General features: G+C 45.8%; 1 protein-coding gene across 1 annotated transcript in view; it reads right to left on the bottom strand.

The window, feature by feature from the left end:
- Window positions 1-18,645: 18,645 nt before the first annotated feature.
- Window positions 18,646-25,786, bottom strand: part of LOC113017409 (chymotrypsin-like protease CTRL-1) — a 9,354-nt gene continuing 2,213 nt past the window's right edge. Inside the window, exons 3-6 of the mRNA XM_026160553.1 lie at window positions 25,438-25,609; window positions 24,545-24,817; window positions 24,353-24,470; window positions 18,646-19,174 (exon numbers count right to left, since the gene is read on the bottom strand). Of these exons, the coding sequence (XP_026016338.1) occupies window positions 18,794-19,174; window positions 24,353-24,470; window positions 24,545-24,817; window positions 25,438-25,609 (944 nt within the window). The 3' untranslated portion in view covers window positions 18,646-18,793. The remainder of the gene's footprint in view (window positions 19,175-24,352; window positions 24,471-24,544; window positions 24,818-25,437; window positions 25,610-25,786) is intronic.

The following is a 25,786-nucleotide window of genomic DNA, read 5'->3' on the forward strand; positions in this document are numbered from 1 at the left end:
CAGATGAACAGAATCAACTTTTCAAGAAGATTTTCAAGTGTTTCCTCTGCTGTTTATCAGCCAATCAGCTCTTTGCTGTCACACAGCTTACATGTGCAGGTGAGTCATCATTGTGGGTCTTCTATATGTTCATCTCTGATATCATAAAAATGTGATGGTCGTATAAGACGCATGTTTAAAGATAAGATATACATCTTATATGTTTAAATAAGTATGTTTATTGTTCACACACTGACTCCATGTTTGAACATGAATTTCACTGAGATCATTGAAGATAAAAGCCTCAAACTTTCATCATTCTTACCATCTAAAAGAATCAGGATCTGTAACATCAAACTGTAAGGGCTAGTTTCAATAAAAGAATCAAGCTGTGCTGTAAAGTCTCATGTTTGAAAGCTCAAAGGAAGAAAATGTCTGTGCTTCTTCAGTTCTAAGGTCAAATGGTGGAGAGTCCCAGATATAAACCTAGTGGGAGTTTCCCCCCACAGAGGGACAAAGGACCCCCTGATGATCATCTAATCACCTGAGCCAAGGTGTGAAACTGGGTGTGGGCTCCAATCAGCCAGAGTTTCGGGTGTGTTCATTGTGAAACCTGGCCCCACCTTATCATGCGAATTCCTGAGGTCAGATGGCCCAGGATGTGAGTGGGCGTTAAGGCGTCTGGGAAGGATCTCAAAACTGGATTATAGATGGCAGACAGTTGGTGTCGTAAACCCCGCCTCTGTTCAAAGATGGTCGCTCACAGTGGACATAGATGCTTCTTTCACTCCTCTTTCAAACCATCAGTCCTCTCTGTCCAAAATGTGAACATTGGCATCCTCGAAAGAGTGTCCTTTATCCTTTATCGCCAAAACACAGACTTAACAACGTGGTGTATGCTGTACAGTGCAGCGAGGAATGCTCAGACCTCTACATTGGAGAGACCAAACAGCCACTTCACAAGTGCATGGCACAACATAGAAGAGCCACCTCCACAGGACAAAACTCAGCAGTCCATCTGCATCTAAAGGTCAAAGGTCAGTCTTTCGAGGATGCCAATGTTCACATTTTGGACAGAGAGGACAGATGGTTTGAAAGAGGAGTGAAAGAAGCATCTATGTCCACTGTGAGCGACCATCTTTGAACAGAGGCGGTGGTTTACGACACCAACTCTCTGCCATCTATAATCCAGTTTTGAGATCCCTTCCCAGACGCCTTAACGCCCACTCACATCCTGGGCCATCTGATCTCAGGAATTCGCATGATAAGGTGGGGCCAGGTTTCACAATGAACCCACCCGAAACTCTGGCTGATTGGGACCCACACCCAATTTCACACCTTGGCTCAGGCGATTAGAGGATCATCAGGGGGTCCTTTTGTCCCTCTGTGGGGGGAAACTCCCACTAGGTTTATATCTGGGACTCTCCACCATTTGACCTTAGAACTGAAGAAGCTTCTCGGATGAGAGGTGAAACGTCTTCAAGCAACTTAAAGAAGTCCAGACGCTTTTCTTTGCAAGCTCCTTTGACGTCAAAGGAAGAAAGGTCAGTTTAATTCAGTTTTCTTGCTGATTAAATATGACAGGCTGTTTCACAAGAATAGATACTCTGATCCACAGAGAACAAAGATCTTCTGCTCGAAAGGTAAAGCTGAGAAAAATATTTAGCTAAATGTGAATATTTTCCATCTTTGACACCATCTCTGCTGATCATTCCTGGACCTGCTGACCTGGAGGAGTCTGATCATCAACACTGAGTCTCAGCTGTTCTGACATCTGTCACAGATCCTGCTGGACGCTCACTGAGGGACGTGGTGCTCAGTTGGTGAATGTGGAGGTTTGATGGCACATGTGAGGCCTGTAAACTATACAGAATATGTTCACAGACATCATGTGAGGACCAGCTCTGTTAGTCTGCAGACCGTCCCTCTGATAGAGCCCTCTGTGCTCCCACAGCAGGTTGATGTTATCTATGAGACTAACACAACAGACTGGTGACAGACAGGTGTGTGAGACCAGCAGACTGAAACTGCACTAAGATGAAAGTGTGGCAATTCAGAGACTCCAGGACCCCAAACAGATGCAGAACATCTGGTTTTCTGTCTTCATCCTGATGTTGTGGATGATGATGTCATCAGTAATCACAGCTGTGAGGCAGGATGGAGTGAAGACCAGGCTTCGATCAGCTGTGGTGTCATGGACCAGCCTGCTGTGGGTGGAGGTCGAGGTGCTGCAGGATGCTGTGGAGGAGGTGCTGACATTCTTGAGATGCCACCTGGAGGTGTATAAGTTTCCTTCAGGAGCTTGATCCATGTGATCTTCCTGGAGATGGGGACCAAAGACTGTCCTCCAGTGAGCAGACTTAGTTCATCCAGGAAGCTGAAATACTGGATGAAGTCCTGAGAGTGAGGGGTGGAGTCAGGACTGTCTCCCAGTGCTTCATACGCTGGTCCTGGGTTTAGATCCTGGTGGACTGAAGCTCACTGGAGCCTTTGGTTTGGTGCCCAGTGTGCTCCATGGATCTGAAGCCTGGTGGGCTGGTCCTGACCATGGAGTCCAGATGTTTCTAGCTTTATTAAGGAGTCCAGGAACTGCAATGATGGCTGACAGCGGAAGAGAGTAGACGTGTATTCGTGAGCTCTCGGCGGTAGGCCCAGGAATCTCTCTTTATCCTGATTTGCCCTCATATAATTCTGGACCATAGTAAGAGGCAAAGTTACTAACTTCTGTATGGCAAGTTATAATTTACGACACTCAAAACGAAAGAAAACGGCTAAAACTTCAGGGCACCTGAACATATCAGCAACAAGAAATATGGCGAATGGGGAGGAGGAACTGCCAATTAACAAACTACTCAATGCTATCAAGGAAACTAAAGAGGACCTCACGAACCACATTAACAAAAAAACGGCCGACATACAAACAACCCTGACAAAAATTGAATCCTCTCTTAATGCGCTTTCTGAGTGAGTTGAAGAGATGGAGGCGTGAGTGAGCGCAAACGAAGACGACATTAAAGATGCACGCAGCCGTGACGATAAAATGGAGAAATTGACAACGCAACTCAAAGACAAAATCGACGACTTGGAGAACCGCAGTAGAAGGTCCAACCTTAGGATACTGAACATCCCGGAGCAAGCAGAAGGCCGAGACGCTGTTGGATTTTTGGAGAAATTTATACCAGAAATCCTGGGGAATGATAACGTCACCTCACACATTACCCTTGAAAGAGCACACCGCGTCGGGAAGAGGTCTGACAGACCACGGCCTCTCATCGCTAAGTTCCTGAACTTCAGAGACGAAGAAAAAGTCGTCAGACTGGCTAGAAGTAGGGGAGAGATGACATGCGAGAATAAGAAAATATCTTTTTTCTCGGATTACAGCGCAGACCTGCAACGCAGAAGAGACGAGTTCCATGAAACAGAGGCTGCGAGAGAAGGAGATTGAATATGCTCGGATGTACCCAGCGCAACTTCGCATCAGGCACCAGGGATCTATCAAAATATTCTCCACTCCTGCCGAAGCACAACGTTATCTGAAAGATAAATTCAGTACTTCGCTGTAAATATTTCACCAAGAGTGGCTAAAGTTTCAACCTTAGCAGCTGCCTGGGCCACCACTATGGTTTAGCTGAATTACCTACCTAATGTGGTTTTGTTACAGGGGTTTTATGAGGCCGGTTTTTACTTTAACGTTTTGGGGTTATGTTTGGTCTCTTACCAAAAATTTTACTCACACTTACGCAACTGTTCACACAGCTCCCTGGTCTAGGCTGTATCTTACTGTTATACCCATGTGCAGAGCTTCACCACATCGAAACGCACAAAAGCAGGAAAGTGTTCAGAAATCCCCAGAGTTGAATACCATGACACGTACCTGTCCAAGATATTCACATAAAAAACTTAAATTATGGTCCATCTAACTTGTATATCTTGGAATATTAGAGGGATCAATTCACCCATTAAGGGGAAGAAAATGCTGACATCCTTAAAGAGGCAGAGAGTAGATGTCGCTTTTATCCAGGAGAGTCACCTCACAGACGCTGAACATTTAACATTACGAAGAGATGGGTGGGCAATGTTTTGTACTTGTAGATTGTGAAATAAATAGAAATAAGATAACTTTGGTAAATATATATGGGCCTAACTACGATGAACCTTTATTGTTTAACAACTTAATAATGAAACTGGCTACAGTTGAGGGCCAGTATATTGTGGGTGGAGACTTTAATTTGGTCCTAAATCCTTCTCTGGATCGGTCCTCACCCAAAACAACTTCACTATCAAAGGCAGCAACAGCACTGAACCAGGGTATGAAGGATATAGGCATAATTGATGTGTGGCGAAACCTTCATCCAGGACAGAGGGATTTCTCCTGTTTTCAACAGTACATAACACACACTCTAGAATTGATATGTTTCTCTTACCACAAAATATGACGGCAACAGTGATAGATTGCTCCTGCTTAGCAACTACTTTTTCAGACCATAATCCCATCAAACTCTCCTGGGCTACCAACATGTCGCAACCTGCAACCTACAGGTGGAGGTTTAAAAACTACATGCTAGGCTGGCTTTATTTCATATATGAACATTAATATTGAAATATTCCTAGATGCCAATGTTAAGGGTTCAATATTGAGGATGGATACAGGAGGTAATCCAAAAATAACAACACTGATCCGGCCAGGTGAAGTCAAACGATGATTTGACTTCACGCGTGGAGGGACCAGCGCTGTACGCAGACAGCATTGATGTCTGACTAACAATGCATAAGCAGATGTTTTATACCAATAGGGCTTAAATTTAATGACGTCAAACAAATGACGTCAAACAAATACAATACATACATAGGTTTCAAAACCACAATGACTTTTAACACAGTTTAAAAGAACATTGTCTCCACGGCAGGTGCTTCTGTCATCCTTCTGACTCTCGCTTCTCCAAAACCTCAAGCCATGCTCTGCAACAAGCTAGCAATTCTGCACGCACAAAAATGCAGTTGCAAGCAAACATGATTAACCTCTCACCTATAAATGAGTCTATCTACTATGTGTGCGTGGGTGTGTGTGTACGTGTGTGTGTGTCAGCATGAAATGCACTCAGTTTCACCTCTCACCTCACCAGCTGAACCTTGTAACCTTTTCCACCAGACAGAAGGCCAGCACGTACACAACTGAAACTATATGTGTAATATATTGAATAAATGTTTTAATCAAATGATGCTACTTAAAACTTAATAAAAGAATATGAACAAATAAAAGATAATAAAGAATGACCTGATATAAGTGTTTTGTAAGCATGTATTGCAATTCCTTCCACAGCTCCAGTCGACCTCACACTGGATTGGCCAGACATATCGCTGGACGAAGCTCTTGACCTTCCATTAATGGACTGAGCCACAACTCTTTAAAAGGCACAAACTGCAAGGTGTATAAAAATAGTTATAACTGCATCTGGAATACAAGGTTAATATGGTAACAGTATGCATAAACATTTTAAGGCCATCTTAAAGCTATCTGTTACATTGTTAAGGCAATGATCATACTGCAGATTATATTGTACTGATAAAATACTGTTGTTCAGTCCCACACCAACTCAAATTCCTCTTCACATGCCAATATCTGGGAAGCTCTCAAAGCCTATATGAGAGGTATGGTTATGTCATACGGTGCCAACAAGGCTAAAAAAATTAGAGAGAAGACAACTAAATTGGAGATTGACATTAAAAACCTGGAGCAGGAATTGTATATTGCTACCAAAAAGGAAGAATACCTCAATATATTAACAAAAACAAGGTTGCAATATGATAATCTATGCACCAGCAGAGCGGAAGCAGCCATGGCCAGAACTAGATATCACTACTACGAATTTGGAAACAAAACAAGTAAACTACTGTTCTGGCAAATTAAGAAAGAAACATCTGATAAATTTATACGGACAATATTAACGGAAGATGATAAACTTCTTGATGAATCAGCACTTATAAATGACGAGTTTAAACGGTTCTATGAAGATTTGTATAAATCTGAGCGAGGGGTTGACAGTACTGCTGCAAAAAGATTTATAGATGGAATAACTCTTCCTGAATTACATAACGAGGACAAAGAACTGCTTGATGCAGATATGTCTGAGATGGAGGTACTTCGAGCCCTCAAGTGTTTACAAATTAATAAGACCCCTGGACCCGATTATTATAAGGCTTTCTCTAATAAATTATTGACGCCACTTACAAATATGATTAAAGAAGCTTTAGAAAATAATAAATTACCAGAATTGGAAATTGCAACAATCACATTACTTCCCTAACCGGGCAAGGATAAACAGAGATGTGACTCTTACAGACCCCTCAGCCTCTTAAATGCAGATTATAAAATATTATCTAAAGTAATAGCACTCAGACTGGAAAACATCATCCCTAAGATAATACATGCTGACCAAACAGGCTTCATTAAAAACAGACATGGAGCAGATAATGTGCGGCGTTTGCTCCATATACTGAACACTGCTCAGAAAAACCAAGACCCACTGCTAATAATCTCCATGGATGCCAATGAAGCATGTGACAGGATTGAGACAAGCTTTCTATTTCAGGCGATGGAAGCCATGGGCTTCGGAGAGAAGTTCACCTGCTATGTTAGGACACTTTTTAATGCCCCCAGAGCCAATATCACAACAAATGATGTGCTCTCAGGCACTTTCTCTGTAACTAGAGGCTGCAGACAAGGTTGTCCAAGCTCCCCCTTGCTCTTAACGATTGCGATTGAACCTGTAGCAGTTGCCATTCATACTAGTGCCTCCATATCTGGAATCAGATTTGGCACAAGTGAACATAAACTTTCTCTATATGCAGATGACCTCCTACTGTATATAACGGACCCTCTTAAATCAATTCCCTCTTTAATGAAGTGTCTTAAAGAATACAGTGCAGCCTCAGGATACAAGATAAACTATACCAAAAGTGAGATTATGTCATTAAGTATACAAGACAGCCGTATTAGAGCTCTTACTGACCCATTACAGTGGCGTAATAATGGCTTCACGTATTTGGGTATACAAATTGGCAAATCCAAGGATCAAATATTCAAACTAAATTATATCAAACTGTTGGAGCAAAGCAAACTGAATATTCAGAGATGGATGGCTTTTCCAATATGTATCATAGGGAGAATTAATGTTATTAAAATGAACTTATTTCAATGTCTCCCTACAAATGTTCCTAAAAGTTTCTTCAAAGAGCTTAATAAACTCATAACTTCTTTCATATGGCAAACGAAAAATCCAAGACTCAAACTCTCCTCTTTACAGGCCCCATATTCAAGGGCAGGACTTAATTTACCAAACTTTAGGAACTATTATCTTGCCTCTCAGTATCAATCAATTTGGATCTGGCTACGTGCAGAGAGGAGTGAGGTTCGATGGGTTCCAACAGAACAACATGAGGTGAACCCCATACTATTAAAAGAAGTTCCATTTTTAGGTACAAAAAAATGTCTATCCAGGCTCACAAATAAATTGATAATATTAAACACCTTCTGCGCCTGGCAGGAATCCCACTGTCAAGAGATTTTTGTTTTTATATAATTTGATCAGCTTCATGAAATGTGTTTTTCTGTTGTTTAAGCAATCTAAATGTCTATGTGACTTTTCACCTAATAACTTTGTGATGAACTTATTCAGCTACTAAACCACTTCCTGTTTTTAGAGAACAGTTAGATGTAGAGAAGAGAAACCGCAGCTCTTTCTGAGAACATGTAGTTTTAGAAAAGGGGAAGAACCTGTTGATTCTGAGTGACGTTGTTATTTTTGCACACACACACACACACACACACACACACACACACACACACACACACACACACACACACACAGACATGTATAAAAATAAAAGTGCGCAGTTCGCAGGGTGCGTTTGCTGCTGCCCACGCGTGTAAGAAATGACTGCAGTCTCTGTGTTTTCTAACTCCGGTGTCTTAGCTGAAGAATTACAGGGTGATTTAAAGAAATCCCCTGTCACCCACTCACTTCTGAAAATAAATATCTCTTTTCTTAGAAGGACACCCCTATGGGGCAACCCTGACCTCTCTCATCATATTGCTGACCCAATACTGCTGGGATGGAAGGACAGAAATATTCAAACTGTTGCTGACTTATACAATAATGATTCATTTATTGACTTTCAACAACTAAAGGAAAAATTCAAACTCCCAGGACAAAGTTTCTTCATATTCCTACAAATAAGAGAGCGGGTCAAAGAGAAATCCAAAGGGTTATTCCCCGAGATACTAAAAGAAAGTCCTCTTGAAACCCATCTCTGCACTAAACCATGGAAGTCAATAAAAGGAATAGCATCTTCTATATATGCCATTATCAATGAAAAGTTACCTGACTATAACAAAATGTCTATAAAAAGAAAATGGGAGACAGACCTGGGCCATGTCTATGAAGAGGTAGAATGGCACCATTTATTGGAACAGGCACAGACCATGTTAATTTCTACAAAACACAGCTTTCTGTTTGTTTGTTTTTGTTTGTTTTCCAATTTAAAAATGAAAAAATAAAGCTTATAAAAAAAAAGGGAGTCCAGGAACTGTGTCCTTCTTCAGTCGGGTGCAGGGTGGAGGTCTTTCATTCCATTCACAGAGTTTTCAGCTTAGACAGCCATCTGTCTGACAGGAACAAACAGTCAGCCTCATCATGAAAACACTAAAACAGCAGCAGTCAAATATCTGCATATTTTTACACTTTAAACAAGGTATAATACAAGTAAAGAAAAGCAAAACAAAATAAAATAAGGAAAAGTCCAACGCCGATCAACAGTCTCTATGGCATCTGAAGCCATGTTTAAAGAATGTACATTATCTGGTATGTAGGTCCAGCACGCGGTGTTGAATAAGACGCACAATTGTCCTTTCTCAGCCAGGATCATGTCCAGTGCTACACGACGTTGCATTACAGCAATTGTGAGAGCGTTCCTTCCTGGATGAGGATGTTGATGTTGATGTGCAGTTTACACAAGTCACTCAGTCTTTCTCTGTGGTCCTGTTAAGCACGTATCTGTATCAGGCACTTTTCCTCCACGGATAGATTTAGTCTTTTGTCATGTCCATTAGATGGAAGTTGTCGTGCGTTCATCTTCTCAGTCTGCCTTGTGGCTCAGCTGCTGTTGGCATCAGCTGGGGTCCTGTAAGGGTGAGCTTTGCAGTTAAGGTAACCAGGAGGGTTCCCCCTTCCCATGGTTGCACATAGGTCCATCACACCCACACCTGGCCACCCTAAAGTTGGTCGGATGGAAGGTGAGAGTGCGGGCTTACCTGACGGGGGCCCAATCTTCACTCCCCCCCTCAAACCCCCGAAGCAACCAAAACACGGGTGAGACTTCCCTAATGTGCCTCCTTCGTAGTGTCAGGGCTTCCCGGGACCTCAACCTTTTTGCGGTGGCTCTGATGTATCCAGGAGGGTCTCCCTGTGGGTGTGGTCAATAACACTTGATAGGGACCCTCCCAGCGAGGCAAGCTCCAATTTCTTCTCTTGAGTACCCGTATTAGGACCCAATCGCCTGGTTTCAACCTGCAAGGGACTAGAGAAGCGTTGCACTGCAGTTCAAAACAATATCCCTATTTTCTAGTAGTTTTGCCATCCATTCTGCCAGAGTTGTTTCTCTGACAGATTTGTCTATTGGTTCACTTGCATCAATTCATGCATCTTTTCACCGAGTTCTGATTCAAACGATCTCACTTCTGATTCTTTCCAAAAATAATTTCACATGTAACACTTTGTGTATGTGTGTTTTCCATTCAGTAATGTAATTGTCAGTTATTTTCTCTCTTTATTTTACCTTCTTTTGTTTACCTCTTTAGTTTTCTGGTGAACATCTCTAAACACCATCATGAGTTCAGGCTTTCGTTTCAATCCAATTATACCCTCTATTCTCACAGTCGAACTCGTCCGGCTTCACCTCTGGTCCCCGTCCTCATCTCTCAGTGTCCTTTTGTTGTCTTGAATTCTCCAGCAAACACAGTCCGTTTCTTCTCTGTTTCTCTTCAGTATTTTCCTTTTGGATTAAGTCCCAGCCTGGCAAAATATCACATTCTACTTTGCATCACCAAAGAAATGCCTCTCACACCTTTATTTATCATTCAAAACCTTCTACTCACAGCGTTCACACACTTACACTGTTACAGGAGTTAGAAATATACCTCAAAACACGCTTTCCTAAGAGTATTTCAGACATGCCTTTCATAATCAGAAAGAGCAAGTCAAAGAAAAACAATTGAAACCTCTATTAATTCTCACAGCACACACGTAGAATAGAAAAATAAAACACACCAGCCACTCAATATATTTATATATATATATATCCAAACTCAGTCAATTACTATACGTCCTCTAGGGCAACTCAAAACTTTATTTATAACCTTCTAATAAACATGAATGGCGTTTTAAACACACACATTCAACAATGTTTGCGGCAATATTAATAAAACCAACTGTGGTTTAAGGAGTTCACCGCTTACTAATTTGCATTTTATGAGTCTCTGTTTTATGGTGCTGCTTTTTGTTCATCCTTAAGTACGTCAAGTGGTATTTGCTTAATAGATGCCGACATTAATGTGTCTACAGTTTTTTGTGCGGCCAACTTAGCTGCTTGATCTGCAAAGTTATTGCCTCTAGTTATTCCTGATTTATCTTTCTGATGTGCAGCACATTTGCATAATGCTAACTGTTTTGGCAATGTTATTACTTCTAACAGTGTCTTCAAAAGACTTCCATGATGTACTGGGTTTCCAGCAGACGTAATCATTCCTCTATTCTGCCAGATTTTTGCAAAGTGGTGCACTGCTGAAAAAACATACTGGCTGTCAGTGTATATATTTATATCTTGGCCTGCGTGCAATTCACATGCACGTATGACTGCTTACATATAACCTGCTCCTCCATCTACATGTAAGCAGAAAGGCTTATCATAGTCAGGCAATGCTAAAACTGTATTTGTCTGTAATGCCTGTTTTTAAATAACTGAATGCTTCTTCCTCTTTTTTCTTCCCTGTAGATGCAACACTACATTTTCACTTAAGGCATTTTAGATCATTTCTAGTTTGTGAAAGACATGCAGCTTGTGGGGATGGGTTAATTGGATAATCCAAATTGTCACAATGTTTCCTCCCTTAAATGAAGTATCTACTTTGCAAGTATTGCAAGTTGCCCTGTTGTCATCCGTTATCGTAAACTTTTGAGCGTTTGAGCCGCTTACGCGCCATGTTTCCTGCCAGGTAAATGACGCTCCGCAACGTGGTGACGTCATTCGGGGCGACTGGAATCGATAAGGGAATCCTTTGCAAAAATGGCAAACGATTCCAAGGAATTGAAACAAACAGGATTGGAGTGATGAGGTACGCGGTGCTGCTGTCTATGGGACGACCTGGACATCAGAACCAGCCCAGACCCAGACATCTACCAGCACAAGTACACAGCCTTTATCTCACATGTTGTCTGTCCCTGTGTGTTGGCCCTGCGGCAGACTGGCGACCTGTCCAGGGTGTACCCCGCCTCTCGCCCTATGACAGCTGGGATAGGCTCCAGCGCCCCCCGCGACCCTGAAAAGGATAAGCGGAAGCGAATGGATGGATGGATGGATAGTTTGTCAAAGAATTCACACATCTCACACATTTCAAACTTTTGAGTTAGGGTTTTTTTTTTATATATTTAAATATACATATTTTAAACTTTGCATTGCTCACAGTTCTAAAACTGGGCATTTGTAAATCATATGCCTAATCACTATGTGTCATTGATCTACAAGTATGGTCACAAATCCGTTTCCAAACCAACAAAATAATCAAACAAAACAAAAAACATACATGAGTCAGGACACAAAAAGAAAAATGCTGCTACTGAAACAGAGCAGAAGTGTGAGGGAAAACTGAGCTCACAGGCAGCTGCATGTGTTGGCCTTTAATAGCATGCAGCTTCTGCTCTAAAAAACAAATAAATAAAAATAAAAGAAAATGTGTAACATGCTCATCAGCTTAGCAGTGTTCACATATTTAATTCGGCTTTTCAATCCTGTAGGTTTAGCTGTTGTCTACAGGGTTTGGCTTATTCGTTGTTACTATAGGTTCGCTCTATATCTCAGCAGTTTTCCAGCGGGTCAAGTGCCTCTATGCACTCCATCAGTTTAGTTATTTTCTTCGTTATCAATGCAACTCAATTCAATTTTATTTATATAGCGCCAAATCACAACAAAAGTTGCCTCAAGGTGCTTCATAGATACAGAGAAAGACCCAACAATCATATGACCCCCTATGAGCAAGCACTTTGGCGACAGTGGGAAGGAAAAACTCCCTTTTAACAGGAAGAAACCTCCAGCAGAACCAGGCTCAGGGAGGGGCGGGGCCATCTGCTGTGATTGGTTGGGGTGAGAGAAGGAAGACAGGATAAAGACATGCTGTGGAAGAGAGACAGAGATTAATAACAGATATGATTCAATGCAGAGAGGTCTGTTAACACATAGTGAGTGAAGAAGGTGACTGGAAAGGAAAAACTCAATGCATCATGGGAATCCCCCGGCAGCCTACGTCTATTGCAGCATAACTAAGGGAGGATTCAGGGTCACCTGGTCCAGCCCTAACTACAGTGGGGCAAAAAAGTATTTAGTCAGCCACCGATTGTGCAAGTTCCCCCACCTAAAATGATGACAGAGGTCAGTAATTTGCACCAGAGGTACACTTCAACTGTGAGAGACAGAATGTGAAAAAAAAATCCATGAATCCACATGGTAGGATTTGTAAAGAATTTATTCATAAATCAGGGTGGAAAATAAGTATTTGGTCACCTCAAACAAGGAAAATCTCTGGCTCTCACAGACCTGTAACGTCTTCTGTAAGAAGCTTTTCTGTCCCCCACTCGTTACCTGTATGAATGGCACCTGTTTGAACTCATCATCTGTATAAAAGACACCTGTCCACAGCCTCAAACAGTCAGACTCCAAACTCCGCCATGGCCAAGACCAAAGAGCTTTCGAAGGACACCAGGAAAAGTATTGTAGACCTGCACCAGACTGGGAAGAGTGAATCTACAATAGGCAAGCAGCTTGGTGTGAAAAAATCAACTGTGGGAGCAATCATCAGAAAATGGAAGACATACAAGACCACTGATAATCTCCCTCGATCTGGGGCTCCACGCAAGATCTCATCCCGTGGGGTCAAAATGATCATGAGAACGGTGAGCAAAGATCCCAGAACCACACGGGGGGACCTGGTGAATGACCTGCAGAGAGCTGGGACCAAAGTAACAAAGGTCACCATCAGTAACACACTACAACGGCAGGGAATCAAATCCCGCAGTGCCAGACGTGTTCCGCTGCTGAAGCCAGTGCATGTCCAGGCCCGTCTGAAGTTTGCCAGAGAGCACATGGATGATACAGCAGAGGATTGGGAGAATGTCATGTGGTCAGATGAAACCAAAGTAGAACTTTTTGGTATAAACTCAACTCGTTGTGTTTGGAGGAAGAAGAATACTGAGTTGCATCCCAAGAACACCATACCTACTGTGAAGCATGGGGGTGGAAACATCATGCTATGGGGCTGTTTTTCTGCCAAGGGGACAGGACGACTGATCCGTGTTAAGGACAGAATGAATGGGGCCATGTATCGTGAGATTTTGAGCCAAAACCTCCTTCCATCAGTGAGAACTTTGAAGATGAAACGAGGCTGGGTCTTCCAACATGACAATGATCCAAAACACACCGCCCGGGCAACAAAGGAGTGGCTCCGTAAGAAGCATTTGAAAGTCCTGGAGTGGCCTAGCCAGTCTCCAGACCTCAACCCCATAGAAAATCTGTGGCGGGAGTTGAAAGTCCGTGTTGCTCGGCGACAGCCCCAAAACATCACTGCTCTCGAGAAGATCTGCATGGAGGAATGGGCCAAAATACCAGCTACTGTGTGTGCAAACCTGGTAAAGACCTATAGTAAACGTTTGACCTCTGTTATTGCCAACAAAGGTTATGTTACAAAGTATTGAGTTGTATTTTTGTTATTGACCAAATACTTATTTTCCACCCTGATTTACCAATAAATTCTTTACAAATCCTACCATGTGGATTCATGGATTTTTTTTTCACATTCTGTCTCTCACAGTTGAAGTGTACCTCTGGTGCAAATTACTGACCTCTGTCATCATTTTAAGTGGGGGAACTTGCACAATCGGTGGCTGACTAAATACTTTTTTGCCCCACTGTATATACCAGGCAGCCCAACTTCAGTAACCCTACAAACGTCACTGCTGTTTACTCTCCTGTCCTTATTTATGTTGAGATTGATAGCAGAGCTGTATGTTTTATTTTGTTTCTTAAATCTCTCAACCTGCTGAAATTCTCTGCCAACACAGAGGAGATTCTCAGGAGGAAAGCATCATGACCTTCTCCATCACCTGCTGGTTCCACTCCCTCAGCCTTCATACAGGAACAGACTGCAGCACACTGCATCAGTGTGCTCTAAAATCATCGGCCTGCCTGTCAGAACTCTGGCACAGGTTTTCAGCCCACAGGCCCAGAGACAGGCCAGTTTTGAAACAAACGAAACACAAAGAGCCAGAAACCAAAACGGCAAACACAGGAGCCCAGAAAACAACTCAAAGAAAACCGACCAAACAAAAAAGGGTCACAAAAGGTACAGGCGGCCAGTAAAACAGTTCCGAAAAAAGTTCAGGGGGCCGGCCTGGAGGTTGACAGCACAAAAGTCCAAACCCGGGCAGTTCAGGAGGCCGACCGTGTGAAAAGTAATGGCAAGCGAAGGAGGTCTGGAGGCAGGCCGCGCAGAGGGCACCGGTGGCGATGCAGGCGAAGGAGGTCGGGAGGCTGGCCTCGTAGAGGGCAGCGGTGGCGATGCAGGCAAAGGAGGTCCGGAGGCTGGCCTCGCAGAGGGCAGCGGTGGCGACTGCAGGCGAAGGAGGTCCGGAGGCAGGCCGCGTGGTAACAAAACTGAGAATACAAAATAAGCTCACGCAGACAGAACACACAGCAAGATGAGGGTAGATAAGGGTAGTCTAAGGAGCTTGGAAGAAAAGCGTCTGGACTTGTTCGCGGTCCGCGACACGGACACTTCTTCTTCTTCTCTCAAAAACGGAAAAATCTTGATAACATTTATCCCCTGACTCCTTCTGTACTAACCCTACAAGATCAAGCTTCATAGCAATGCTACTGAGATTTTGGACCAACCGTCTCCTCTATACCGTATATTTCTGACACTGCAAAATAACATGCTCCAAAGTTTCATCCTCTCCACAATAATCACATTTCCCCGAGGCATGCTTCCCTATCAAGAACAGTGTGGAATTCAAACCGTATGTCCAAATCTCAGTCTTGACACCACCACCTCCTCTCGCCTACTCCTTCTTGTGGCTCTCCTCACTCCCACCCCCTTTTGGATTTTATATAACCACCTTCCCCTCCTGTCTTCTTCCCACGGTTTCTGCCATCTACCCCTCATTTCTAGCTTAATAATACTCTTTACTTCCTCCTGACCAAAATTCACCGCCAGATCAACTATCTCATGATTAATGGCTTCTTTTGCTAACCTATCCGCTGCTTCATTCCCCCTTACCCCAGTGAGCCAGGACCCATACAAACACTACTGACAGACACATATGTATCCTGAAAAGAGTTTGCTGAACCTCTAATAAAATATCTGACCTACCTTTCGAGTGACCAGTCTGTATGTAGCCTGGTTAACTAAAATGGAAATTATTATTATTAATTTACCACTCGGCTACATGTAGACAAAACCAAGGCTGCACTTGAATCTGAACAAATAATCGTTTTCAGCGGCCTCAAATCTTTCACCCACTGTACTGCTAATAGAATTGCTAACATTTCTCCTGTAAACACAGACAATCCATTAATAATTCTCTTCCCAATCTTTTCCATAAAGTCCAGAATTACTATTGCCACCCCCCACTTGACTAGCTATATATATCTGCACATACCCATAATACTGATCTATGAAACTGGGGGCAAATCAGGCCTAACGAGACAAAGGAAGCACAACCAGACACATTAACATGAGACACAGACTTTCAAAGTAAAACAGGAAACACAGACTGAACTTACAGACACAGACTCACAGGCAGGCACTGCAACAGAGGGAACAGAGACGTAAACCATAAGACAGAACTCTAACAAAGACACCAAAGACTAGAAACGATAAATAATGTAATAAACTCAAAACTCCGGGTCAACGACTCAGGCACCCTAACAGTTTTAAACACTTCAGTGTTAAACGTTTTGTTTCAGTTGTTTGAACAAAGTCACTGTGTGAATATGTCAGCTGACATTCGTTGTTGTATACAAACTGATATCCTGTGATTTATGCTTTAATCCTGTGATACAGTCAGTGTTGTTGGATAAACCCCGGCCTCTTAATCAAATGTTCACGCCTGGTTTCATTGATATCATATCCACCCAGAAATCTGGACTTCATCATTTTGCCCTGACATCATTATCTGAACATTAAAACTGCAGCAATGTTAAAATGAATCATGAAAGGACTTTGATGGCTTCTTTAAAGGTACAGAATATTAATTTTAAATATATGTTTACGTGATTAACTTTGACCAATTTGTTATCAACTGATTATGAGTTATTTTTTATATTCAGTATAAATCTAATTGTGTGGTGGGTCACAAATTTACTTATTAGGTAAAAATCATTCTCTTTTTTATTTTTATGACTTGTTATCTTATGTGCAGCACTTTGTGATTCTATCTAGAAAGGTGCTATATAATTAAAATTTAATTAATTAATTAACTTATTTATTTATTTTTATCGGTGGCACGGTGGTTAGCACTGTTGCCGCACAGCAAGAAGGTCCTGAGTTCAATTCCACCATCAGGCCGGGGTCTTTCTGTGTGGAGTTTGCATGTTCTCCCCGTGTTTGTGGTTTCCCTTCAGGTACTCCGGCTTCCTCCCACCGTCCAAAGACATGCAGCTTGTGGGGATAGGTTAATCGGATAATCCAAATTGTCACTAGGTGTGAATGTGCGAGTGAATGTGAGTGCGAATGGTTGTCTGTCCCTGTGTCCCTGCCTCTCGCCCTATGACAGCTGGGATAGGCTCCAGCGCCTCACTGCGACCCTGAAAAGCAGAAGCGAATGGATGGATGGATAATTTATTTATTTACTTAAACTGGTTAACACTGGTCTACAGACTGGTTTCTGTGACAATAATACAATCCTAAGGTTGTAAGGTAAGCCCTGTTGATATTGATCCTGTTTTTCCTCCTCTTCAGTGGGTCACGTCTTAAAAGATAACATCATGTTGTATTAAATAAGATGCTGAAATATATAAACCACAAACTGGTCACGGAGCAAATCATCAGCAGTGTCGCTGTCTGCTTTACAATCTGAGTCGCCTCCTGCTCGCTGTTAGAAATATGACTTCATATGTAAATGTGTGATAGTGAGAAAAAATAAATCACAACATATATTTAATTGCACATGCATTAATTACCTGGACACACAAAAAATCCCAGATTTAGAAGGATTTTAATTGATTAAGATTTTGAGCAAACAACAGAAATGAGTGAATGTGTGATAACAACATGTTAACATTTCACTCAGAATTATTTAAGAAGGCTTTGTTCTCTTAATGACAATCAGCTGTTAAACAGTAAGGCAAATACAGACAGATGTATGGACAGTGTTGGGGAGTAACGGAATACATGTACCGCCGTTACGTATTTAGAATACAAAATATGAGTAACTGTATTCCGTTACAGTTACCGTTTAAAAAGGTGGTATTTAGAATACAGTTACTTTGTTGAAATAAATGGATTACACTGCGGTACTTTCCTGTTTCATATTGTCGCGGGTCAGGACTGTTTGGGTTTTGTTTGACAGCTACGTTCTGTTGTTCCAGGCGGCAGCGTTACGGTTGCCGTGGTTACAGGGCGACGCTCTCTCTCTCTCTGCGACTGCGTGTTTCCTGGGTGAGAGAGCGCCTTTTCGTTGTTGTTGTGCTAAGCTAACAGGCAGAATGCTACAAGCATAGCTCTAAAGAATGTAGCATCATGGGCAGTGTAGTCCGTGCTGCAGGGAGAATGGACTGCCATACACATTATGGGTCTGTGAGCAAGAGGAGGGAGAAAAGGGGGAGTGGAAAGGTACGAGTTGTCATCGAGGAAAAACGGGAGCTGGAAGCATGTAAATATAATAATAACCACTGCAGCCAAGAAGAGTGCCTGACGAGCCCAGTTGTAAGTAAGCTATTAAGACTCGACTGTACACCGTGTTCGTGTTTTCCTCCGAAAACAATAAGTTCCGTTGGAGCCTTTCAACGCCTCTCTCTGTCTCTCGCAAGAAAAGTTGACCCACACAACAAAGTAAAGCTATTTTTCGGCTACGAGCCGACAGGGACCCCGCCGTATTAGTCAGAGGTCCCTTTACTACAGTTCGGAGTCGCGGACCTTCAGTAACAGTAATAAATCACACAGCAATAGTACATTCACGTTGTTGTAAAAAGCATGATAATATATTAAGTAATCCAAAGTATTCAGAATACGTTACTGTCATTGAGTAATGTAACAGAATACGTTACAGAATACATTTTGGGGCATGTAATCTGTATTCTGTAATGGAATACATTTTAAAAGTAACCTTCCCAACACTGTGTATGGAGAAAATAATCACATAAAAATAATAACTGTGCTAATAAGAAAACCCTCCTGATGTCCATAAATACGGTGAAATCAAAGGTTCCTAAAGTTATAAAGTAACATGTCAGGTAAAGTTCTTCATGTTTGAACTTGAGTAAATGTGTTGATCTAGTTTCCAACAGTTGCAGCAAACACATGGAGCAACACAACGAGAACACACAGTGAGGTGAAGTGAGTGAAGTGGATCAGGTTTTCACCACTGCAAAACACAGCCACACATGTCGGGGAAGTGGGAGGAGCGGTGGGAGGAGCAGTGGGAGAAGCAGTGGGAGGAGCGGTGGGAGGAGCGGTGGTTTGTAATGAACTGTCTGGGGAGGGGAAGGTAACAAAGCCTGGTGGTGTCCCTGTAACTGTGTCGCTGATCCATTGCTGGTACTGGGACACAGGAGTGTAGGTTGAAGGACGTCCAGAGCATCCAAGCACAATGAGAAGTCCACTCTGCAGCCAGGCGGATCCACTCTGAGTCATCAGTGGTGCCCCAACACTAAGCTGTGGAAAGACCGTGATAAAGTTATCAGGACAGATGTGTAACTGTTAGAGGTCGACCTTTGTCACCCACTAAAGTTTGAACTTTGTTGGTAGTTTTGTTACAAACTGCTGAAATAAATTAAGTAATAAATAAATTGATCGTCCCAGTATAACTGTCATGGATCGCTGTGTGGCAGGCAGGAGGAGGACCCAAACGCAAAACTCACAGACACGGGGATGAACTCAAAATCACAGCTTTAATGCTGGAATGGCAGAACATAGGAAATACAACACTAAACTGGGAAAAGTAAACTAACATACGCAGAGAGACACAGGGAGATCCACACAACATGAGGGAGAACACGACGCCGAACAGAGGGAGACTCAGACAGAAATACACAGAGGGTAAACGAGGAAAGTGGGCACACACGGGGAACACAGGTGACACTGATAATCATAACGAGACAGGGCGGGGTGAACTGAACATGACATGTAGAGGCACAGAGGTTCCGACAGGAGGAGAGAGAGCACGGGGAAAACACAGACATAACGGGCTGGGGAAACATGAAACAACCACAAAGGGAGACGAGGGCTCATCAATACATAGAGGGCACACAGGGGGGAGAGAGCCATGAAGGGAAAAACACTTAGGGAACAACACAACAGGGCAACTCAGAAGACATGGCCTAAATAAGGAACGAAATACGAGAATACAAAGAACTAAGAATGCTGGGCCCACATGGCCCAGGACCATGACACCACCCCCCCCCTAAAGGGCTGGCTCCCGACAGCCCAAACCCGAGAAACAAAAACAAAAACAGAAAACAACCCACCCAGGGCGGGAGGCGGGGGACCAGGACGGAGGGACCAGAACGGGAAACAAAATAAACAACAGAAAACACGGGAGCACACGACCATAGTCAAAATAAAGTTCAGGGGGCCGACCCAGAGCCCACAGGAACAAGAGTTCACGGGTCACACGGTCGGGGGGCCGACCAGGCGGGTGGCACAGGTGGCAGAGCTGGTCCGGAGGCCGGCCGCGCGGAAGGCAGCGGCGGAGGAGACGACGGAGCAGTTCAGGGGGCCGGCCGCGCGGAAGGCAGCGGCGGAGGAGACGACGGAGCAGTTCAGGGGGCCGGCCGCGCGGAAGGCAGCGGCGGCTCTCCAGTGTCAGGCGTGCTGGCCATGGCCCGGTGGGCACAGGACCAGACGAAGCACAGGCCGGAGCCGCGGCAGACGAAGGCTCGGGGGCTGCAGCAGACGAAGGCTCGGGGGCTGCCGCAGACGAAGGCTCGGGGGCTGCCGCAGACGAAGGCTCGGAGGCTGCCGCTGACGAAGGCTCGGAGGCTGCAGCTGACGAAGGCTCGGAGGCTGCCGCTGACGAAGGCTCTGAGGCTGCAGCTGACGAAGGCTCTGAGGCTGCAGCTGACGAAGGCTCTGAGGCTGCAGCTGACGAAGGCTCGGAGGCTGCAGCTGACGAAGGCTCGGAGGCTGGACCAGGCGAAGGCTCTGAGGCTGGACCAGGCGAAGGCTCTGAGGCTGGACCAGGCGTAGCAGAAGGTGGCTGGATGGGCTCCTCGGGCCCTCCAGCTGATGTGGCATGGTGCTGAACGGGCCCCTCGGACCCTCCAGCGGAGACAGGAGGCTGAACGGGCCCCTCGGACCCTCCAGCGGAGACAGGAGGCTGAACGGGCCCCTCGGACCCTCCAGCGGAGACAGGAGGCTGAACGGGCCCCTCGGACCCTCCAGCGGAGACAGGAGGCTGAACGGGCCCCTCGGACCCTCCAGCTGACGTGGCATGAGGCTGGTGCGGTTCTCCTGAACCCCCAGCTGACGAGGAAGGTTGCTGAACGGGCCCCTCGGACCCTCCAGCGGAGACAGGAGGCTGAACGGGCCCCTCGGACCCTCCAGCTGACGAGGTAGATGGCGGCGTGGGAGCCGCGGAGTCCTGGATGAGCTCATCCGAGCTCCCAGCAGGAGCTGATGCAGAGCCAGAGAGATTTGAGACCCCTGGCTGGATGTTAAGCTGACCAGCGGACCGTACTGCTATCGGGGACTGGGCTACAGGAGCTACTGGGGCCTGCGCTACAGGCGGCACTGGAGCTACTGGGGCCTGCGCTACAGGCGGCACTGGAGCTACTGGGGCCTGCGCTACAGGCGGCACTGGAGCTACTGGGGCCTGCGCTACAGGCGGCACTGGAGCTACTGGGGACTGAACCGGGGGTGACACTGGAGCTACTGGAGACTGCACCGGGGGTGACACTGGAGCTACTGGAGACTGCACTGGGGGTGACACTGGAGACCCAGGTGACACTGGTGTACTGGGGTGAAGGCAGCGAGGATGCAGTCTCTCTCTTAAGGGAGGATCGAATGATTTAGCGATAAATCTTGACGGGAAAAGATGCCGATGCTGAAAATACCAGGCAGCGGGGGCTTCCAGGAGGGTAGCTGACTGAGCTGTGAAGGGCTGCGAGGGAGCTAACTGAACTGAGGGTGGCTGCGAGGGAGCTAACTGAACTGAGGGTGGCTGCGAGGGAGCTAACTGAACTGAGGGTGGCTGCGAGGGAGCTAACTGAACTGAGGGTGGCTGCGAGGGAGCTAACTGAACTGAGGGTGGCTGCGAGGGAGCTAACTGAACTGAGGGTGGCTGCGAGGGAGCTAACTGAACTGAGGGTGGCTGCGAGGGTGCTAACTGAACAGAGGGTGGCTGCGAGGGTGCTAACTGAACTGCTGGTAGCTGCACAGGCGATAAGCAGCTCGCTTTGACATCCGCCACACAAGACACAGCTCCTGAATGAACAGTCATAATGTCTGGAAAAGACACAGAGTCCTCACTCACCACAGCAGGTAAATTAGGAGTCCGAATGTCCGGCTGTGGGGTGGTGCGACGGCGGCGTGAACGCCGTTCCTTCTTGACTGCAGCTCCCGATGAACCAGACAACGGCGCTTCATGCGCGCCGGGCGGCGTCGCAGAGGCTGGTGAACTGGGTGCTGATGGAGCGGTAGATGAGAGTTCCTGGAAGCTCAGGGGGCCCCCGAGAGCCAGGCGGGTTCCCCGGAAGATCTCCTCATAGTCAGGAGCTAGCCACGGCTTCCACCGGAGCTCTTCATCCAGTTGATCGCATGCTGCACGCTGCCGCTCCTCCAGGTCGAAATCCATGACCTCCCCCGCATCCTCGTGTGGCTCGTTGGGAGGGCGAAACATGCCGTAGCGCTGGGCGACGGCGACGCGAACGCCCGCTTCCTCTTTGAGGTGGTCGTGGATGAAACTTCGATTTCTGTGGGCGACCGGCTCCTCGTCTTCTGACCACATCCGACGCCTCGTCTCTTGCGTGCAGCGCCCCACGAGCCCACTTCCGTCTGCTGCAGCCCCCGAGCCTTCGCCAGATAGGAGCTGGGCCGACGGAGACGCGCTGGTGTGCCGGGCTCGTCCTCGGTAGGCGGCTGGAGGGGTCCGAATCGACGTGAGGCCCCTCGACAGGTCGACACTGTAAAAGGTTAAACCCCACAACCGAGCGCCGACGTTGAGCAGGGACGACGCCTAGTCCCGTAGAGGAGGGGTGCCGTGGCAGAACCTCAGCGGAGTCGCGCGACTTGTATGCTCACAGCAGGCTGGGAGGCGGGAGGCTGCGCGGTCCGCACGCGGGGGGCTGTGGTGACGCAGTCCCGCACACCGACCGCGAGGCTGCGCCGAGGGGCAAGGCTGCGGAGGCATGGTGGCGGCAGGCAAGTCGAGATCAGAGGGGCGTAATGCGGACCCATCCCATAAGGCTCACGCGTGACAGATACTACCGTGCACGCTTGTCGCCAAACGAGGGCCAGAAAGTCATAACGTCCTTCCCTTCCCTCGCCTCCTCAGGCGGCCCCGAACACCTAAGAGCTCGAAAATCTTCGCCCTTCCCCGCGTCTACTCCCTGGTAACCGCCGCGCCTGAATCACTTCCGCCAACGGACGCCTCCGGACCAGCTCCTGGCACCCTGTGCCCACCCGCCTGGAGTCGGCCCCCCGACCGTGATGACCCAGTGAACTTCTTGTCCCGTGGGCTCTGGGTCAGGCCCCCCTTGAATTATTTGGACTATGGTGTGTGCTCCGGTTTCTTGTTGTTTATTTTGGTTTCCGTTTCCTGGTCCCTCCGTCTGGTCCCCGCGCATCCGCCTGGGTGGTTCCCTGTTTCTGTTTTTGTTCTTTTGCTTTCTCACCGCGTTGTATTACGTCTCTTGTGCAGGAGTGGGCGCCTTGTCGGGCGCGGCAGCTCCTTTAAGGGGTCCATGATCGGGGTGGTCTGTGTCATGGTCCTGGGACCATGTGGCCGTATGTCGCTGTGTGGCAGGCAGGAGGAGGACCCAAACGCAAAACTCACAGACACGGGGATGACTCAAAATCACAGCTTTAAATGCTGGAATGGCAGAACATAGGAAATACAAACTAAACTGGGAAAGTAAACTAACATACGCAGAGAGACACAGGGGATCCACACAACACGAGGGAGAACACGACGCCGAACAGAGGGAGACTCAGACAGAAATACACAGAGGGAAAACGAGGAAAGTGGGCACACACGGGGAACACAGGTGACACTGATAATCATAACGAGACAGGGCGGGGTGAACTGAACATGACATGTAGAGGCACAGAGGTTCCGACAGGAGGAGAGAGAGCACGGGGAAAACACAGACATAACGGGCTGGGGAAACATGAAACAACCACAAAGGGAGACGAGGGCTCATCAATACATAGAGGGCACACAGGGGGGAGAGAGCCATGAAGGGAAAAACACTTAGGGAACAACACAACAGGGCAACTCAGAAGACATGGCCTAAATAAGGAACGAAATACGAGAATACAAAGAACTAAGAATACTGGGCCCACATGGCCCAGGACCATGACAATAACACAGTCAGTAACACTTCATGGATATCAGTCTGTCCACTTAGGAAACATGAACCACTGTGAATCCACTTCAGCTGCTTTGGTGCAATGAAAGTGACGATTCCACAGACAGAAAGTTTCAGGCAGCTCGTTTAAAGGAATCAGTTTCATCAAATAAATTAGAGGCTTTAGAAAAAACAACCTTTGATAAACATGAATATTAATATTTATGGTCCATTACAGCAAAACAAGTAAACGAAAGTGTGACTAAAGGTGAGATTATCTCAGTGACTGTCAACAACAGATTATAAGAAATAAACTTGTGCTCACCAAACATGAAGCTGTCTCTCTAGTACAGATGATGCTGTCTGGGACCCATGGATATCTGGCTTTGCACTCACTGTTTCCCACTATTGGTACGTTTGCCTCCTGCAGGTTATTGCTAGTTGTAGAGAATTTAAACATCAGGCTTTTCTAAAGACTCCAACACAATGCTGTAAAATACAATAAATATTTTATGATTTACCAATGAAATTAAAGCCGATGGCCCAGCTGCTGGTCTCATTGTTGAAGGTGCTGTTTTGTGAGGCTAAGCAGATCGGCCGAATGTAGTCTGTGAAATTGACAGGAGCCGACAGCTTCAGAAGACAAATGTCGTTCTCACGAGTCGACGAGTTGAAGCCAGGATGGCAGGTGATGTTTACCACTGTGCGACTCACTTCATTTGGGCTTGGACCTGAGCGGCTGTTGCGGCCCAGATAGACCACCATGCTAATGGAGGCCGACGGGTAAAATCTGTTTTTCAAAGGTTGCATGAAAGTATCAGACAGGTCAGTGCAGGTCAAACTGGTTAGTTTACAACACTGTGGTGAAGGTTACAGAGGTGCTCTATGTTGGACTGGTGCAGAGCGTGGTCAGAGTGCATCAAGGTTAGCAGACATCAAAGCTTTACAGGGTGTGGATATCAGCCACAGAGCTCATGTAACATCTGTTCACATGTTGTTGAACTGACTGTGACTGTGACGTGAGGTCAGCTGATCACAGCTGCACACAAACAAAACAAACGACTTTTCCTCACTGAGTCTTTTCCCCACTTTGCATTGCTGCACCTGATCTTAGTTTCAGTGTTCATTAGGGCGCACTGACAGAGGCGAGACTGCTGGCGCCACCGGGCCCTCTGACCACCACCAGCAGGCACAACGACCGAGACTGTCGGAGCTGGGGATCAAACCGGCAACCTTCCGATTACAGGACGAACTCCCAACTCTTGAGCCACGATCGCCCGTTTTTAAATGTTAAAAGAAGTGAGAAAACATTTAAAAAATATCTCTAGTAATTATTTACTGCTCATAAATGTTACACTTTCACCATCATATTATTCCTCAACAAAGCGTAAACTTGCAGCAGTAACTCACGTTGGTGCATATGCATCTGTCAGCACCCACTGGTCGTTGATCAGAGACCCTCCTAAAACATCACTGGACCCTCCAACAAAAAGGTTTATGACAGCGAACCAGGGCCAACTTCCTGGTGCTGCATCATGAGCTCCTGTGATGCTGCTGCTGTTCACAGCCCTGCTGCCACATGCTGAGAAAAGAAAAGACCGCACAGTTTAACAGCGAGTACACAGATCAGCACATGAAACCACTCAGAGACAGAGGTAACACTGATCAGTGCATCCTGAGCGCTGGCATTCATGTGGATGTTATTTTAAGAAGGATCTGAAGACTCTGGTGCACATGTGATCCACAGATCTTCCTCCTA

This window comes from Astatotilapia calliptera, unplaced genomic scaffold (genome assembly GCF_900246225.1).
Source record: "Astatotilapia calliptera unplaced genomic scaffold, fAstCal1.2 U_scaffold_12, whole genome shotgun sequence".
NCBI classification, from domain to species: Eukaryota; Metazoa; Chordata; class Actinopteri; order Cichliformes; family Cichlidae; genus Astatotilapia; species Astatotilapia calliptera.